The sequence below is a fragment of the Mustela erminea genome, chromosome 2, assembly GCF_009829155.1.
Source record: "Mustela erminea isolate mMusErm1 chromosome 2, mMusErm1.Pri, whole genome shotgun sequence".
In the NCBI taxonomy this organism is placed as follows: Eukaryota; Metazoa; Chordata; class Mammalia; order Carnivora; family Mustelidae; genus Mustela; species Mustela erminea.
The window spans coordinates 138813709-138831023 of NC_045615.1; the positions used below are offsets into that span (position 1 = coordinate 138813709).

At 42.1% G+C, this 17315-nt stretch overlaps 1 protein-coding gene and 1 pseudogene across 3 annotated transcripts in view; one reads left to right on the plus strand and one right to left on the minus strand.

Annotated features, from left to right (window-relative positions):
• SPATA18 (spermatogenesis associated 18) overlaps positions 1 to 17315 on the plus strand; it is a 38962-nt gene that overhangs the window by 18025 nt on the left and 3622 nt on the right. The window contains exons 5-11 of one of the 3 annotated variants that reach the window (XR_004283455.1): positions 1979 to 2074; positions 5418 to 5669; positions 7174 to 7492; positions 9127 to 9285; positions 10144 to 10319; positions 13324 to 13497; positions 15232 to 15315. Coding sequence is in view for 2 of the 3 variants with exons in the window: in XM_032334283.1 (XP_032190174.1) it covers positions 1979 to 2074; positions 5418 to 5669; positions 7174 to 7492; positions 9127 to 9285; positions 10144 to 10319; positions 13324 to 13447; positions 15232 to 15315 (1210 nt within the window). In the remaining variant the exon portion in view is untranslated. The remainder of the gene's footprint in view (positions 1 to 1978; positions 2075 to 5417; positions 5670 to 7173; positions 7493 to 9126; positions 9286 to 10143; positions 10320 to 13323; positions 13498 to 15231; positions 15316 to 17315) is intronic. The other 2 variants (XM_032334283.1, XM_032334284.1) reach the window with 2 other exon arrangements.
• Positions 3770 to 4324, minus strand: LOC116585076 (annotated as a pseudogene).

A 17315-nucleotide genomic window follows, 5' to 3' on the forward strand; every position in this document is an offset into this window, starting at 1 on the left:
CTTTGCCTCGCTGCTTCTTTGTTATCTTTCAGGTCTCAGCTGAAATGTGACTTTCTCAGAGTCTTTCTGTGACCACGTATATCGAAAGGTCTTTCCTTACCTCCGCTCCGTAGTTCTCTTTCACCGTGATCTGGGCAGAGCTCTTACTATAATTTGGAACTTGAAAAGATTGGTTTGCATGTTTCTGATCCACTAACCTAGAAGCCCCAAAGGGTTACTGTCTTGTATCTGCTATTCTGACACTGTTGTATCCCCAGCACTCAACATCATGCCTGATACATGGTATATCCTCAATGAATGAATAAATCCCTAATAAAAAATAAATAAAATACATTAACTTGCTTAAAATAATGCTTGGCACCTGAATGTGACTTTCTTTCTTCTCTCTGTATATCATTCAAGGGTGCCAAATTAGCATGTATGTTTGGTTGTATGTACATGTGTTCACACACGAGTGCCATGTCTTAAGAGAAAAACACAACTATTCCTGTCCATACTCTCCTTCCTTACTTCTTATTTGCTTCTTTTAATTTTGTACAGTTTTCTCATGACAAATATGTTAATTTTTTTCTCCATATATACTTTTAAAAACCTGTAACATATTCACCTTTGAATTAAATCACAGCATTTTCCTCTTAACCGCCAGTAACCCTATTATGAAGTTACTGCTACTTTGGCATTTTTAAAAAGCCTTTAAACATTGTGTTCATTCATCACTACCAAGTTCACAGGCACTATTTGAGGTGCTGGGGATAAAAAGATAAGTAAAAAAATAATTCTTTCCCTTAAGTAGCTCACAGTGTATTTGTAATGAGACTGTTAGTGTGAACCAAGTGTTGGAGGCACTCTGGAGAAGGGGAGACTGCTTGAGACAGGCAGGGGCAACAATTGTAAGACCACTCACAGGTTGTCTGCCTGTTAGGGGAGGAGGAGGAGGAGGAGATGGGAAGGAACATTGGGTAATCACACCACCTCTTGTATTGCCTGATCGGCTGGAATCTGTGGGAACTTGGTAGAAATCCTGGTAGACCATTATTTCTCTATCTGCTTCACTGCTTAGGATAGGACCCCAGTGTTTGACCTTCCATTCTTCCATCTAAAAGAAAGGAAGAAGACTAGTGTGAGTCTAGACAGCAACTGCACTCTTTTAGCCTCAGATGAAAGAACCTGGATAGTTCAGGGAAGTAGGGTCCAAGAAGTCAAGAAACCTTTGCCCACCTATGATCTCTCACTGGACTAAGGCAACTTAATGGAGAACCACTGGTCTCCATCCGATGTCATCTACACATTCCCATTTCTTTTAAAAATTTAAATAGACCTGAAGAAATAATATGATTTGTTATGATTTGTCTACAATGAAGAGAGTCCTTGACACTGACAATGACCTAACTATGTTGAAAACTTAGGAAAATCATGCTCAATAAATTATGGAAGTCAGAGGCATGAAATACTTGGTAGGCAAGTTTGAATTTGGAAGATTTTCTTTGTAGGTGGGCAAATAATTTCTTCTTTATATTTAGGAAGTCTGGGAAAATTAGGTCAAATGCAACTCTGCAGTGTAAAGTAATGAGAATACTGCAGAAAATGGTACTAGGAATGGGGCTTTTATAGGGAGAGGCAGCCTGAAGATTTAGTGTGATTAGAACAGATGGATGAGGAGAGAGAGAAGGAGGAAGGGAACAAGTTTCTTTGCCCTTTACATTCTAATGTTAGTAATTATTACATAAACCCTTTGGTGGTAGTCACTTTGTAATGTCTTTGTGTTTAACCTTGAGAAAGAATGCCTGCATATTTTTTGCATACAAGCACAACATAATATTTGCAATGACATCTGATTAGATGCAGATGTATCATAACTTAATCTTGTTTATGTTGAACTTATATCATATGCCAAAAGTTCCTGGGAGAACCTATGCCTTGATTTGGAAAGTCTGCCAATTTTGGAAAATCGGTCTTTAGTTACTGATTTCTCTTACAGTCTGGCTGAAACTGAAAAGACTCTTGAAGAAACCAAGAACAGATCGGCCATATCCCTTTTGGCTGCAGAGGAGGAAATAAATCAGCTAAAAAAGCAGTAAGAAAAAAAAAAATGACAGGATTTTTGCAGCCTGCTGATTGATCTTTGAATTTAGCTTTTTCGTGCTCCATTACAATACAAAAGAAGCTGTTCACAAAGAGGAAAGGCAGAAATATTTTTATTAATTTTATAAAATTTTTTTCTTACTACTAGAATGTTAGCTATCTAGTATAGAAAAATTTCAAAGTACAACAGAGTGTAAGAGGAGCCCAAAGACCCTTTCAAAATTCCAGAGCTAGTTCTGGAATGATCCATTAAAAATTGGACTTAATACTGCAAAAATCAGTATAAGTATACAATTTTGGACCCCATCTTTTCACTTAACATTGTTTTTCTCTATTACTAAGAAAAAATACTGCAAAACTTGGTTTTAAATAGATGCATTGTGTTCCATTATCTAGACATTTCCCTAATATTGAATAGTTACTTTGATACTGATTTTAAACATTGGAAATAACATTGTGATAATCATTGCAGCAAATGTTTAAATTTCAGATTATTCTGTAAATAATCTGGAGGAGGAGAACATAAACACATTCTAGTTGACTCACTATTAGTTTCAGATGTACAACATAGCGATTTGACAGCTCTGTACGTACCTTATGCTATGTTCGTAAGTGTGGCTACTATCTGTCACCCTACAATGCCATTATGGTACGGGTGACTGTATCCCCTATGCCGTGTCTTTTATTCCTGTGACTTACTTCTTCCCTATGCAGAAGCCTATACCGCCCACTCCCCTTCGCCTCCTTTGCTCATCTTCCCATGCCTCCCCCCTCTGACAACCACCAGTTTGTTCTCTGTATATATGGGTCTATTTCTGCTTTTTGCTTATTGATTCATTTGTTTTGTTTTCTTAAATTTCACACATTAGTGAAATCTTATGGCATTTGTCTTTCTCTTTCTGACTTACACTTAGAGTAACACCCTCTAGGTCCATCCATGTTGTCACAGAGGGCAAGATCTAGTTCTTTTTTATAGCTGAGTAATATTCCATTGTATGTCTATGTGTGTGTGTGTGTATATATATATATATAATATATATAAAATGTGTATGTAGACATATATATAAATATGTATGTCACATCATATCACATATACATATATCACATATTTATCTATTCATCTATCTATGGACACAGGTTACTTATGGAAGCTTATTACCATCTTGGCTATCGTAAATAATGCTGCAGTAAATATAGGGGTGCACTTATCTTTTCACATTAATGTTTTTGTTTTCTTTGGGTAAATACCCAGTAGTGGAATTATTAGATTTCAATATTTAATTTTTTGCGGAAACTCCATATCATTTTTCACAGTGGCTGCACCACTTTATATTCCCACCAACAGTGCACAAGGGTTTCCTTTTCCACATCCTCACCAACACTTGTTACTTCTTGTTGTCATCTTTCCAGCCATTCTGACAGGTGTAAGATGCTATACCTTCACTGATCCTAATTTTGATCCCCCCCAACCAAATAAGCAAGTGGGAGTTGTGTACACACACACACACACACACACAATATCTTTTTGCTGCCTTCACACATGTTCCATTGTTCTGGTTTCTTCGGGAACACCCCAACATTGTAGCTGGGAGTACTGCTCTGTTGTCTACATCTCTCCTCCCTCTCACCATCATTTTCTTTTTTTCTCTCTCTCCTTAGTTTTATGTGCACTTATTCAATGCAAAATTTATTCCTGGGCCATATATTTTTGTTTCTTCAATTTCTTCTGGGATATCTTTTTCTTCTGGGCAACCTCCTCTACTGGTTTAGGGGCAGTCCGCTCTTTTCCAGCAATGGCCATCTCGATGTGGCAGGGAGAGCTCATGTAGGGGTTAATCCGACCATGAGCCTTGTAAATTCTTCGTCACATCTTGGGGGACTTGGCTCACCTGGGTGTGCTCAGTGCCCAGAGAACTGACATCAAAACCTTTAAATACATCATGACTCTTGGCATTTTTAAGCACGGGCAGGGATAATTCAGCATTCTTCATGGGCCACAGACCCTGTGTGCAGCCTCACTGTTTGCCCCGGGCACACGTACCATCCCCACCAGTGTAGCGACGGGAGGGCACACTCTGCTTCTGAGAAGCGATGTCCTTCAGATACTTGGTGGCTTTTCAGATCTTCTACCCTTGATGGCCTGGGGAGGCTCACGTGTGTTCTTAAAGTGAAAGTGAAGATTTGAACCTCTAGATTTGCATGATTTTGTAGGGTTCTCTGGGTCATACGAATAGCGGGCCATTTTCAGAGGTTGTCTCAGCCTGCTTAGGGGAAAGAACTCTCACCATCATTTTCATCTCTTATTTCCTACTTGACAGACCTTTTCAGATTCTTTGACCCTATAATTCAGTGATTTCTTATAGCAGCAATTCTGGTCTTTACCGTTTCCAGTGCAGCGGTTAATTCTGCTGTTGCGTTTTTAGCTTCTCTGTGTCCTTCTTGACCTTAGCCCTTACCTTTTCATCTTCCATCATTGGCCTTTTCATCACAGCATGTTCTCTTTGTGTGGCTTTGCTCCTGCTTTAGCTAGTCATGCCTCTCTGCATCTTTTTTTTTTTTTTTAAGATTTTATTTATTGATTTGGCACAGAGTGAGAGATCACAAGTAGGTGGAGAGGCAGGCAGAGAGAGAGGAGGAAGCAGGCTCCCTGCTGAGCAGAGAGCCCGATGCAGAGTTCGATCCCAGGTCCCTGAGACCATGACCTGAGCTGAAGGCAGAGGTTAACCCTCTAAGCCATTCAGGTGCCCTGCTTCTCTCCATCTTTATAAGGATGCCAAGTTTATTTCCAAAGTTTTGTCTCTAGAATACATTATTATTATTATTATTATTTTTTACAAATTCACCCTTTGTCCTAGTACTGTGGATGTTACCGCATCTCCATTGTCATCCCCCCTCCCCCCGCCCCCAGCCATTCCATCTGCTCCGAGAATCAAAGAGCCAATGAAGATCGGAGATTGTATCTTTGGCCAGCTTCAGGACCTAGGTTTTGGAGGTCCAGTGCTTCCAGACTCTGTGCAGTTAGGATCAGCCTAACATAGGACAGCGTGACTATAGGCCCACTCTGCTTTTGCTGAAGAATCTGCCTATGTATTCCTTTTTCAGGAGCCTTTTTCATGCAAGCTGCAGATGTGGGGTGGCCCTCTGACCCTGGCAATTCTGCTCTTTTCTGATTGGTTTTTGTTCCTCCTGTGTTTCCATCAGAGTAGTCCAACGCAGGAAAGGCATTGCTAAGTAGAGTAGCCTCTGTGTGTTAGGTATGCCAGTCGTTGCTGGTATCTTTCTTCCATCCTCCCCCCCTTTCTCTTTTCTTTCCTCAATTTTTGTTTTCTGTTCAGGCTTAAATCTCTTCAAATCCAGGAGGACTCCCGCCACCGAAACTTAGAACACAGAAGCACAGAGCACCGGTGCTCGGAGCCTAGAGCCTCCGAACCGAGGACCTCTGAGCAGAGGAGGCTGGACCAGCGAGGCATTGACAAGCGGGGCTCAGAGCAGCGGCCCGAAGTGATTTCCGATTATGAGAAACAGCTCCGAACACTGAAGGACGAGATAGCGGTTTTGTCTGCTGAAAAATCTGCACTTCAAGGAAGGTCAGACACATTCTCACAGATCTTTTCCTTTAAGTGCTTTTTGGTAGTGGTAAAAGCGTGGCTTGGGGGAAAAAAAAAAAAACAAAAAAACCCAAAATGACCTTTTGTACCCAAACCCCCACAGTATAGGAAACTTAGAATTGCAGAGGGATTGTTTTCTCTAACTGCACCCTTCCAGAGAGAGAAAATACCTCCGGGATTGTCAGCGCTTGGGCCCTAATTAACTGGGGGCTGACATGGAAGCCCAAGGAATGAAACAGAGTTATGTGGCTTGAAAGCAGATTCAGGTGGGCCTATCGTGCGTGCATGGTGCCCGTGCTGGAAGAATGTTCCATAATAGGAGCGTCCTGTTCTCTGAGGCCTGGGAGTCCCCTCTCTGGGATGAGCACCGGTCATTTTACTTTTTGATGGAGTGTGTGGGTGAGTGTTCTGTGACATCCCTTTCTATTGATGAACAGAATGTTAAGACAGGTCATTCGGAGTTCCATGAGGACAGAGCAGGATGCTTCTCTGGGACCATTTCCTTGTTCTTTTTACCACCCACCACCTCCCTCAGCCCCACAGTGAGCCCTGACCCAAGCTATTGGAGCCACTCCCATACCTGGTGCCCATTTCCCTAAATGCCACCTTAGCCTTGCATTCTGGGGAGTGATTCTGCCATGATCAGTTGGTACTAGCTTGTGCTGGCTCCCAAGACCTGATTCTGTGCATTTCTGTCTCCCTCCAAGTTCAGTGTGATGTCACATTCATAGCTTGGGATCGGCCGTGGTGACAGTATTTCTTGCGCCGTAGAAATTGGCGGATACTGCCCAGGGCTTTTGCGCCTTTCTCCAGCTTCAAAACGGGCCTCGCATTACCGTTTGCTTCCTAGTTTCTCCACCACTTCCCTCCTTGGCGGCCCATTTCCTTTGATAATCTGTCTTGTACTCGTAGCGATACTATTCAAGATGCAGGGCTTTAAAATTCACCAAGTGCTTCCGCATGTGTTAGCTCACCGGATCTTTCATTCCCCACTCCCGCCCAGAAATCGGGCGAACCTGTCGCCGGTGAGAACTCGGGATCTGGAGAAGAGAAATGAGTGTGAATGGCCCCACCGCCATAGAACGAGAACACACATCTTCCTCATGGTTGAGTGTTCATCCCGTTTTATACCCTAAAGCCTCTGTGATATGTTAGCACCCCAAGGCTGGGGTACGAAATACTGAGAAGCTGATCTCTTTAATTCTGGCTTGCTGGCGGTGTTACTTTAGTTTTCTGAGCCTCTGGTTCCTTGGCTTTAGAATGGCCAACAATCCATGTTGAGCTCCAAGGGCTGCTTAAAGGATAAGTGAGGAGCCAAGTCCCCGTGCAGATAGAGAGCGCATGACCGTGTACTTGACGCCTGGTAGCTCGCGGGGGCAGCTGCTTCCCCTGCCAGGGCGCGCGGCTCCTGGGTGTCACTTGCTGTTCCCGTGGCCAGAAGCGAATCCCAGTGCTTCTCCTGCTGCTTCTTGCTTGCCAACAGGTCCGCCAGGAGCCGGACTCCCAGCCCTGGCCCTCGCAGCCGTAGCCACAGCCACAGCCGCAGCCACAGCCACAGCCACAGCCGCAGCCGCAGCCACAGCCGCAGCCGCAGCCGGTCCACCAGTCCCTCTGCCGCCGTCGTGAAGATCAGGACCCCATCCCCGAATCGCGCCAAAATGTCCAACGTGGCGCGCAAGGCTGCCCTCTTGTCCCGGTTCAGCGACGCCTATTCCCAGGCCCGCCTGGACGCGCAGTGCCTGCTGCGGCGCTGCATTGACAAAGCCGAGACCGTGCAGCGGATTATCTACATCGCCACCGTGGTAGGTGACGCCGGTGGGGCGGCGCCTTGGAGGGCGGGGGCGGGGGCGGGGGCGGGGGCGGGGTGGGCAGCGATAAGAAGGTGCTGGCTAAACCGGACCCTACAGCCTGAACGGACAGCCTGGACCTGAGGTCACAGAGGGAGGGTAGGATCTCCATTTGCTTGCTTATTTCTTCCTTCCTCCAGTTACAAATATTTGGGATGACTAATTTTTCAGTCAAGAACTCTTCATATATATGAATACTTATACCGCCCAGGCATTTGTTGAAGAAGTATCCATAAATATAGGATTATCTCAGATGAATATAAACTATGAATATAAACTATGTTGATTTGCACCAGTCTTCCAACTGATTTCCTTTCCTTCTCAAATCAGAAGGCTGATTGTGTTAACTCTTCTGTCTATTGAACTAAGAGTAGTTACTAAAACTTTTAGGACATGAGCTACTTGAGGATGGCAGATTAAAAGGGCTCATATAGAATCCTTAGTTCTCAAAGCAAAGGTATTTGTTCTGTGGGTACCTTACTGAGATAGTAAGGGTCCATTATGAGAAATGAGAAAAACAGTTAATATTTAAAAACAAAAGGAAACACTGGTGTGAGAGCAGAATTATCAGAGTCTACTGAGTGTTATCCTGTATTATTAATTTATTTCAGGAGTCCGCAGACTATGATCTGAGGGCCAGATCTTGTCCTGCCCTTTAGTTCTAAGGAAAATACCACCTAAGAGCTAAGAATATAAGAATGGTTTTACATTTTTAGATGAGTGTAAAAAAATAATATGACAAAAGACTATGTATTTTAGGCAAGCCTTAAACATTTAATCTCTGGCTCTTTACAGAAAAAAGTTTGCCAACCGTGGTTCATTTCATTAAGAAGTTGGTGAAGGTTCTGTAAGCTTAACGGCCATGTCTCTCATGCATAACTGAGTTTCCTCGGTGCCTACTACATAACAGGCATTTAATAAATGTTTGTTGAATCAATATACGCCAGGAAACTTGCCGGATACTTGATATGTGTCTTTGTATAACGTAAACACAGATTGATAATTTCATTTTTGGACCAGTAATATGACATTGTGGTGGGATCATAGCATCAACCAGCACTTAAAAAAAAAAAAAAAGATTTATTTACTTATCTGAGCGAGAAAGAGAAAGGGCATCGGGAGAGAAGCAGACTCTGCTAAGCACAGAAGAAGGAGTAAAGAAAGATGCATGGGGCTTGATCCCATGACCCTGAGATCATGATCTGAGCCGAAATCAAGAGTCTGGTGCTTAACCAGCTGAGCCACCCAGGCGCCCCCTAATCAGCACTTTTTAGGTGTTTATTTAACCACAGACGATCTGTTTCCTTGAACCTCTGCACTGTGCTGCCTCTCGAACTTGAGGTTACTGGAACAATGATCAACTGTCTTGAAATAGATGAACATGCATAGTCACAGATGTATTTATGTACTTTTCAAAATTGAGGTACGTATTTTCTCCCAGACTAAAATTAGTTTTGATCAACTGTATTTAATGTTCAGAAGACCCCCACGATGTTGAATTTTTGGTGGGTATTCTTTCTTCTTCTCTTACTTTGGATTTTTTACTCCCCTTCTTCTACCTAATAAATTGGCTGCATTTTTACATGCAGGAGGCATTCCATGTAGCTAAGATGGCATTCAGACATTTCAAGATCCGCGTGAGGAAATCGTTGACACCGTCTCTCGCGGGGTCGAATAACTTTGAAGATGCTGTCTCGGATTATATCATTTGTCATCTTGATCTATATGATTCCCAAAGCAGTGTTAACGTAAGTGTTGGGTCTCTTAGTGAGACTGGTGTTCTGCGGCTGCTCTTCATATGGAAGACCAATAACTCAGAAATCCACCCAGGGCTCAGGATTGCTTTTATGTGACGGGATATCAGAAATGAGCAGCGGCCAACTGACTTTGTAGAACTGGTCATTATTGGCTCTTTCTTAGACTTTTATGGGGAAAAAAAATAGTCTGACCTTTATAGTTCTAGTCTTTGGATGGGTTCTTAAGACTGGAACTAGAATACCATAGGGCTTAAGAGCCATGGCTTTGAGGAAGGTCAGTGTAGACTCGCACCCTGGCTGTGCCACATCCTAGCTGTCTGACCTTGCACATTTACTTCACCTGTTGGTGCTTTACATGGGAGCCACAATGGCCATGACCCCATCAAGAGTTCTTGAGAGGATTAAGTGAAAAACAAGCAAGTAATTTGCTTAGCATAAGACTTGGCACATAGCAAATACCCAATAGGCCCAAGCTATTATAACTGCTGTTATTCTAGATTAGGGACAAGTTGGCACTTCCTGTACTTGCCCAGAATAGAAAATTGAGGAAATAATGAATAAAAGCCACTCAGTGTATTTACTTTTAGTTTGGTGGAGGTGGGGGAGAGACCCTCTTGGCCTTTAGTACGCCATTTGTCCTCTGCATCATCTTTCCTCTTTCCCCAGTAGGGACTCTTTCTCCTTTAGCACGTGTGCAGCTTTCCTAGTTTACAAACTAGTTTCCTAGTCTACAGTATCTTCACCCATGTGCTCTTTCCCTGCCCCCACCCCCCCCAACCCATCATAACCCCTTTTGGACCTTCTTGTCACAGGTTGGTAACAAGGGGATGCCCTCTTTTTGTTTTCCAGGATGTGATCCGAGCCATGAATGTCAATCCCAAGATTTCATTTCCTCCTGAAGTTGACTTTTGCCTCCTCAGCAACTTCATCCAGGAGATATGCTGTATTGCCTTTGCCATGCAGGCTTTAGACCCACCCCTAGATATTGCATTTGGGGCGGACGGAGAAATTTTTAATGATTGCAAGTAAGAGACATAAGAGCACAAGCTAAGGGATTTTTGTTTTTTTAAACAATAAATAACCTTTTCTCTATTGCCTGGAAGCAATTTAAGGAAGAGAGCTCTGGGTGGGGAATCAACAGACAGGAGCTGACTTCCGGTCCCTGCCATGTGCTTCTCTGTGCCACAGGGCAGATGCCACAGGGCAGATGCCACAGGGCAGACCCCTCTCCTGGCCTCGGTCTCTTTCCCAGTCAAATGTGACTCAGAGGTGATGTTATCATTTCCTCGGGCTATATTGGTCTTGGGGGGAGCTAATGAGTACCCGGAACCTGTCTGGAACACTAAGAAAAGGGGCTGCCCTAAAAACACTCAAAAAAGGAACATGAATGTGTATTCCTTTTTACCGGTTCCTACTGGAGTATTTTGGCTGGGTGTCTCCAAGTCGGGCACAGAGATATATCACTTGTGTCAGAATTACTCAAGTCTTGTTAAAAAGGCGGGCTCCTGGATCACACCCCATGCTATTTTATGCAGCAGGTTTGGAGTGGGGCTGAAGAATCTGCCATTTAACAAACACCCAGGTGTTCCTTGCGCACACCAGCGTTTGAGACTCATCAGGACCATTGGATTTCTATCAGCTTTTACGTGGTAGATGTTTCCTATGTAAATGAGAAGAAATTAAATTAATTTAAAACATTTTACTGAAACTTTATGGGATCTTATGATACAGCTGGAGGTTAATGGGAGGAGGCCAAGCTAGTAGTTAAGAACACTGTGAGGCTTGAGGCTCTGGCATCGAGCTGCTTGGGATCAAATCCCAGCTCTCCCACTAATTAGTTCTATAACCTGGGGCATGCTACTTTATTTTTCTGTTTCTTAGTTCCCTCTCTGTCAGATGGGGGAAATAATAATACCTATTTCCTGGGCCTGGAGAATGTTAGTTGAACTTATTCAGAGAAAGTACTTAGGACACTGCTTGGCATGGGGACGCCTGGGTGCTTCAGTGGGTTAAGCGGTTAAGCTCTGATCAAGATCTTGGGGTCCTGGGATTGGGTCCCACATTGGACTCCATGTTCATTGGGGAGCCTACTTCTCTCTCTCTCTCTACTCCTCCTCCCTGCTTGTGCACTTTTTCTTTCTGTCTCATATAAATAAATACAATCTTAAAAAAGAAAACAGAAAAGGACACTGCTTGGCATGTAGTGAGCGCTCAGGGAATGTTAGCTCTTGGTCTTGTTTAGATAGACGGTGGTGGCCCAATGTCCCTACGAGCTACTGATGACAAAGACTACATACCTTTCTTTTGCTTATCCAAATCACAATAATGGTGTTTCCGATGGCCATCTAGCTTGCCATATTTTCCTGCCATTGCCCTGTTGCTGGTTTCTTTCAGATCATCGCTCCTAACACGTGTCCACTCATGGAAGAGCTGCTATTAGAACATTACACTGCAATTGACCTTTTTGATTTTCTTACAGAACATATTATTTTCAATCCTCTTCCCGTATTCCTTTCTCCTTTGCAGAACACATAGAACCACTCAGAAATGTTCATGCACTTTAGTTTATGGAATCTGCACATTTCACAGACCTCTGGGGGTCTCGTGCTTCCGTGCCTTTAATCAGATGGAAGGTGTTGCTTTGTGGAGCAGTCTGTAACCTATACCTCTGGAAGGTTGTGGAGCTGAAACTGGTTTTCCTAATAATGACTATTTGGTTCTACTTGGAGGATGTCACAGAACAAGTTTAACCTTTAAAAAAACAAACAAACCAAAAAACACACACAAATAACCCTGGCAGCCTTTCACTTATTTGAAGCAATTCCTCATATCTTCCTACTTCTGGCCTCATGGCTTTGGGTTTTTCCATATAAACGGGATTTGAGACTTCCTGATAGAGCAGTTTCTTTGGCCTGTGCGCCATGCTCTTTTGAGTATTCCTATTTAAGTGTCTACACTGAATGTAGTCCCCTGCTTTGAATGGAGGAGTTTAGAGAAACTAATACCTTTTCCATTCTTATTCTCTGTCAATCCAGCTAATTTGTAGTAGTGTTTTCTGCTTTTTTTTTTCTTATATAACACTGTTGTTGAACATTTTGAGTTCAACTGAAATCTGTTGTTTACTTGTACCATGATTAAGTCTTTTATCACCTCTATTTGTGCAATTATATGCTTTTTGGACTCAATTACAGAACCTCATATGTATCCACACCACACTGTGTCTTATTATATTCAACTTATTGTTCCTGTCTGTTGAGCTATTTTTTTTAAAAGATTTTATTTATTTATTTGACAGAGAGAGAGAGATTGCAAGTAGGCAGAGAGGCAGGCAGAAAGAGAGAGAGGGGGAAGCAGGCTCCCTGATGATCAGAGAGCCCAATGTGGGGTTCGATCCCAGGACCCTGAGATCATGACCTGAGCTGAAGGCAGAGGCTTAGCTCCCTGAGCTACCCAGGCACCCCTGCTGAGCTATTTCTTAATATTGTCATTTGTTTCTCTTTTCCTACCCATCCCTAGCCTTTGAGTGATTTACCTACAGTTCATGAAGGTCATTGGTGAACATGTTACTTATCAAAAGATTGAGAGAGAGCCGAATTCAAGGTTTTATGGACTCATTAGTTATTTCACTTTGGGGTATGATCATTGAACCAGTTTCTAACCCACCTACTTAAGTCTATCATCCACCTACGTTTCTCTTATTTTGTCCACAAGGAGATCATGAGAAATCTTTCAGGATACCTATAGGATTTCAGATGGTCTCTGTCTCCTGTGTTTCCCTGAATGGTAACTTGTAATTCTGAAAAAAGAAGGAATGTGTTTAGCCTGACCTAGCTTGTTCTATGCGAGTCCATGTTGAGTCTATCCTTGGTTGCTATTCTAAGAGCCCACAACCATCTCTTTGGTAACAGAATCAGGATCCATATTCATCTAGACTGAGCATAATAAAAAATGAAAACTTACACTGATGACCTCCAGTTATACTGCATCATCACTTAACCTTTATTTTGTTCTTTTGTGTGTTTAAAATAGGTACCGTCGCAGCTATGACTCTGATTTCACTGCTCCCTTGGTCCTCTATCACGTGTGGCCTGCTCTCATGGAGAATGACTGTGTCATTATGAAGGGAGAAGCTGTCACCAAGAGAGGGGCTTTTGTACGGTGGCCTTGCATAGTGACAATTCATCCCAAGTGTTTGATTCACAAGTTCGAGAACATTTATAAACCCAGAGATTCTATAGAAGAAGTCTAAAGTTGCTTGATAAGGTTTCATATAAAGGAGAGGAAACAGACTGGTTGGGAAAGAAGAGATTCCTTTCTTTGATTCGTCCATGATTCTTCATAATTTCCTGGCAGTGACTTCTTTGTCTGTTGCTTTCTTTATAAGATGAAACTAGTCATATTTGCCTCCTCCATCTTAGAAATATGTTATTATAAAGGCAAAGCTCTTTGAGCTTGTCTTATTGGAGGCCCTCTATAATTCTAAGCTTTGGGAAGTGATCAATTAACTTTCAGGAAGCAGTTGGCCAAATTTTTACTGACGATTATCCATGTTGGGAAACGATGAATGTGCTGCTTTTCTCTCCTTGGTATGATGTATAGGGAGGGGGGGAGGGATGAAAAAAAGAAGGCAGAGGAGGTGGGGAGAGAGTAGCCCATCAGTTTTGGAGGGTTACTTCCTGTGTGCATTGGTTGTAAAATGTTTTGAACGTGGTAAATAATTGAGCAGCCTTCCAAATGGAGTTGTAGCTATGAAAGTGTATTAATGTGTGTTGTGGTGGGGGCTGGGTGGCTACGAGGGCTTGGGTATTCCATGTAGTTCACACAATGGAGTTTTTATCCTACCCCTCCTAGAAAGAATTAAGTGAATTCTAAAGGGAAGCTCTTCAGTCCAGCGTAAAGCCACCATCTGGGTTGGCTCAGATCCCGTTCTCTTTGAGTGAGAGAATAGAGAAGGGCTTCAGTGGCATTTTTCCTAACATAAGGGAGAATAGGAGTAGAGTATTTTAAAAGAACTTAAGGGTTTTTGCAGCTTAAACATTCCACTGTAGTGAATAGTATCTCAATAAACTATTCTGTACTATGAAAGTTGAACCTACAGAAATTGGGTTGGGTTGATCTGACAGCCACCATGGTCTATGATGAATGAACTCATAAAACATGCTCCTTGCTCCTGCAACTATAACTTTCTGTTAAGAAATTCTAATTGTGGACTCTCTGTAGTGCAATTTGGAAGGGAGGGAGAGGAAATAGCCACTATTTGCATATCCTACATCAAGTAGGCATTTTAATTTCCTTCTTCATCTGCTCAAACATATCACCAACGTTTTCCCCAGCTTAAACTCCTAAAACAAAATGTGAAAACCCTAAAAGGAAGTACTTGGAATAAAAGAAATAGTTGAATGAAGGGAAATTTGTAAGAAGGATTTTGCTAGTAAGATCTATTTATAGTTAATATATAGTTTTCCTATTCATTATTTTCATTAGTAGATGGGCAGCCATGTTGATTCCCCCCTCCCTCCTTCATTCATTAATTCATTTCATCCAACAGTATTCATTTATTCAATAGTCACTTTTGACTATTACGATTCAACAATGAACAAAAGAGACCCAAATCCCTGCCCACATTGGGCTTACATTCTCTGACACTTATAAGCTTGAATGTAATTTCTAATGATTTACTCATCAAAATTAAGTTCTAGCACCAAGACTTTGAGTATCTCAAAGTTCACTGTGATGGGGTTTTATCTGAGAAACACCCTGAAGTGACTGTTAAATATTGAGTAGCTGTAGGATGTGAAGTCTGTGTCTCATGCTGATTGGTGCCCAGTAATGGGCAAGTGTAATCGTATCAGGAAAACCTCCTAGTCCATGGGATTGCATATTGTTTGAAGCCATGCGAGCTTTCACAAATTACTATTTCTCTCTCTCTCTTTTTAGTGGAATTCGGTGCGATCTGTAAGTCGATGTCGAAGCAGGAGTTTAAGCCCCGTCTGCCCTCGTAGCCGTATTGGTTTAAGCACGGTATATATCTAATAATTTTTATGCAAAGCATGTTATGGTTGACATTCTTATCTCCAACAGTCACCTCTACAAGAAGGGATTATAAGTCTATAGGTAGAAAGAGAACCTGTTGCAATAACCCCAAACTGATTTTTATGTTACCTCGCTCTAAGAAATTTATCATTCTAGAAAGAAGGAAGTAGAGGTTATATTTTCCTTAATTACCTCAAAGAATAATAGACTTTGCATATTTCATAGTTTTATTTTTGTTTTGGAATGAAAATGGGAAAGAGACACAGTCTTCTGAACAGAGGATGGAGTGACCCAAACACAGGTCCTCGGTTTCTCTTCAGCTTATTGCACAAGTTTTGAGAAATTGCTCAAATGGTCTGGATTTCAGTTATAAAGGTCATTGTAGGTATTAATTTTCCTCCACACTTCAAAGTAGGAAGAGTAACATTGGTCTCCTTGTGTATTAGTTCTTGGGAGGATTACTAATACCTCTGTCAAAAAAAAAATAACAGCAAAAACATTTTTGAAAACCAAAAACATTATTATGCTTCACCACTGTTGATTTATTCAACAAATAATATTTAGTCAATGCCTTTTGAGTACAGGACTGGATCAAGACATCTGGACACCAAATCGGCTAGTAATTTGCTGTTCCTTCGAATAAAAATTTTTTAAATATTTGTTCAGTCTTGTTTTAGGGAGAGTGGTGGAGGAGAACTGTAGTTGGCAGGGCTCCAGTTATCTGGAATTATTTCTAGTCATGCAACTCATGCCTAAACTTCTAAAACTTCCTCTGTAAAACAAAATAAAATAACAACCACCACCACCCTCCGTTAATAAGGTCTACTTCTCTCAGTTTAGTGAACATCTATTACTTCAACATGCTCTTTAACAAATATCATTTCCTTTTCTGATGGATGCTAGATTTGCAGGGAGGGGACACAAACATGATGAAAATATGGTCTCTTCCCTGAATGGGTTTCAGTATAGGAAGAGCAACATGATTTCAACAAAGTCACTAAGTGTGGTATATGCCACCATCCATGCAAGAGGCATGAAGGACTACAGCCATAGAGGGGATAGGGACTCTTTTTTGGACTTGGTAGTGAGGAAGGGGTTCATGGGCAAATTGGTACTTGATTTGGTTTTTTAGAATGGATGGAATTTCAATGAGCTGGGAAATTAAGGAGGAATATCCAGAAAAAGGAAATAGCCTGAGAATGGAAAAGGCATGTATCTGACACAGATCTTTCCTCATAGAGATTTTAATATAACTGACATCCATATTCATGAATAAGTATTTATGGTGGGTAAAAGCAAAAGGATAGTGCATTTAATGGACTGAAAAATAAAAAAGAAATCTTGAGAATTTTATCCTGCAAGAACCTCAATCTCCTTATTCTAAGATGACATGGCTTACCAAAGAGCAGTATTAGACACCTCAAGCATTCACAGACAGGGCAAGTTTTTCCTCTGGACTCTCACTGGAAGGCTTACTTATTGGTGGGCAGTGTCCCCGCAATAAAACCCTCATGCAGGACTCCCTGGGTGGCTCAGTGGGTTAAGCCTCTGCCTTCAGCCCAGGTCACGATCTCGGGGTCCTGGGATCGAGTCCCATATCAAGCTCTCTGCTAGGCGGGGAGTCTGCTCCTTCCCTTCTCTCTCTCTACTTGTGATCTCTCTCTGTCAAATAAAATGATTTTTTTAAAAAAACACACACAAAAAACCCCTCATGCATGTTTCACACCCCTTCTCTTTCCTGCTTTGTGCCCAAGGAGAATCAAATAATTTAAACTTTAGATGAAAATAAAATACATTTTTTTTTTTAAAGTAGGTTCCACACCCAATGTGGAGCTCGAACTCATGAACCTGAGATCAAGGGTTGCGCGCTCTACTGAGTGAACCAGCCAGGTGCCCCTAAAATATACTATTAACGGTGAAGCCACTGCCCACTTTTTGGCCCTTTCCACCGTCCTTTCCTTACAGTGATTGGGTACACCTGCAAAATA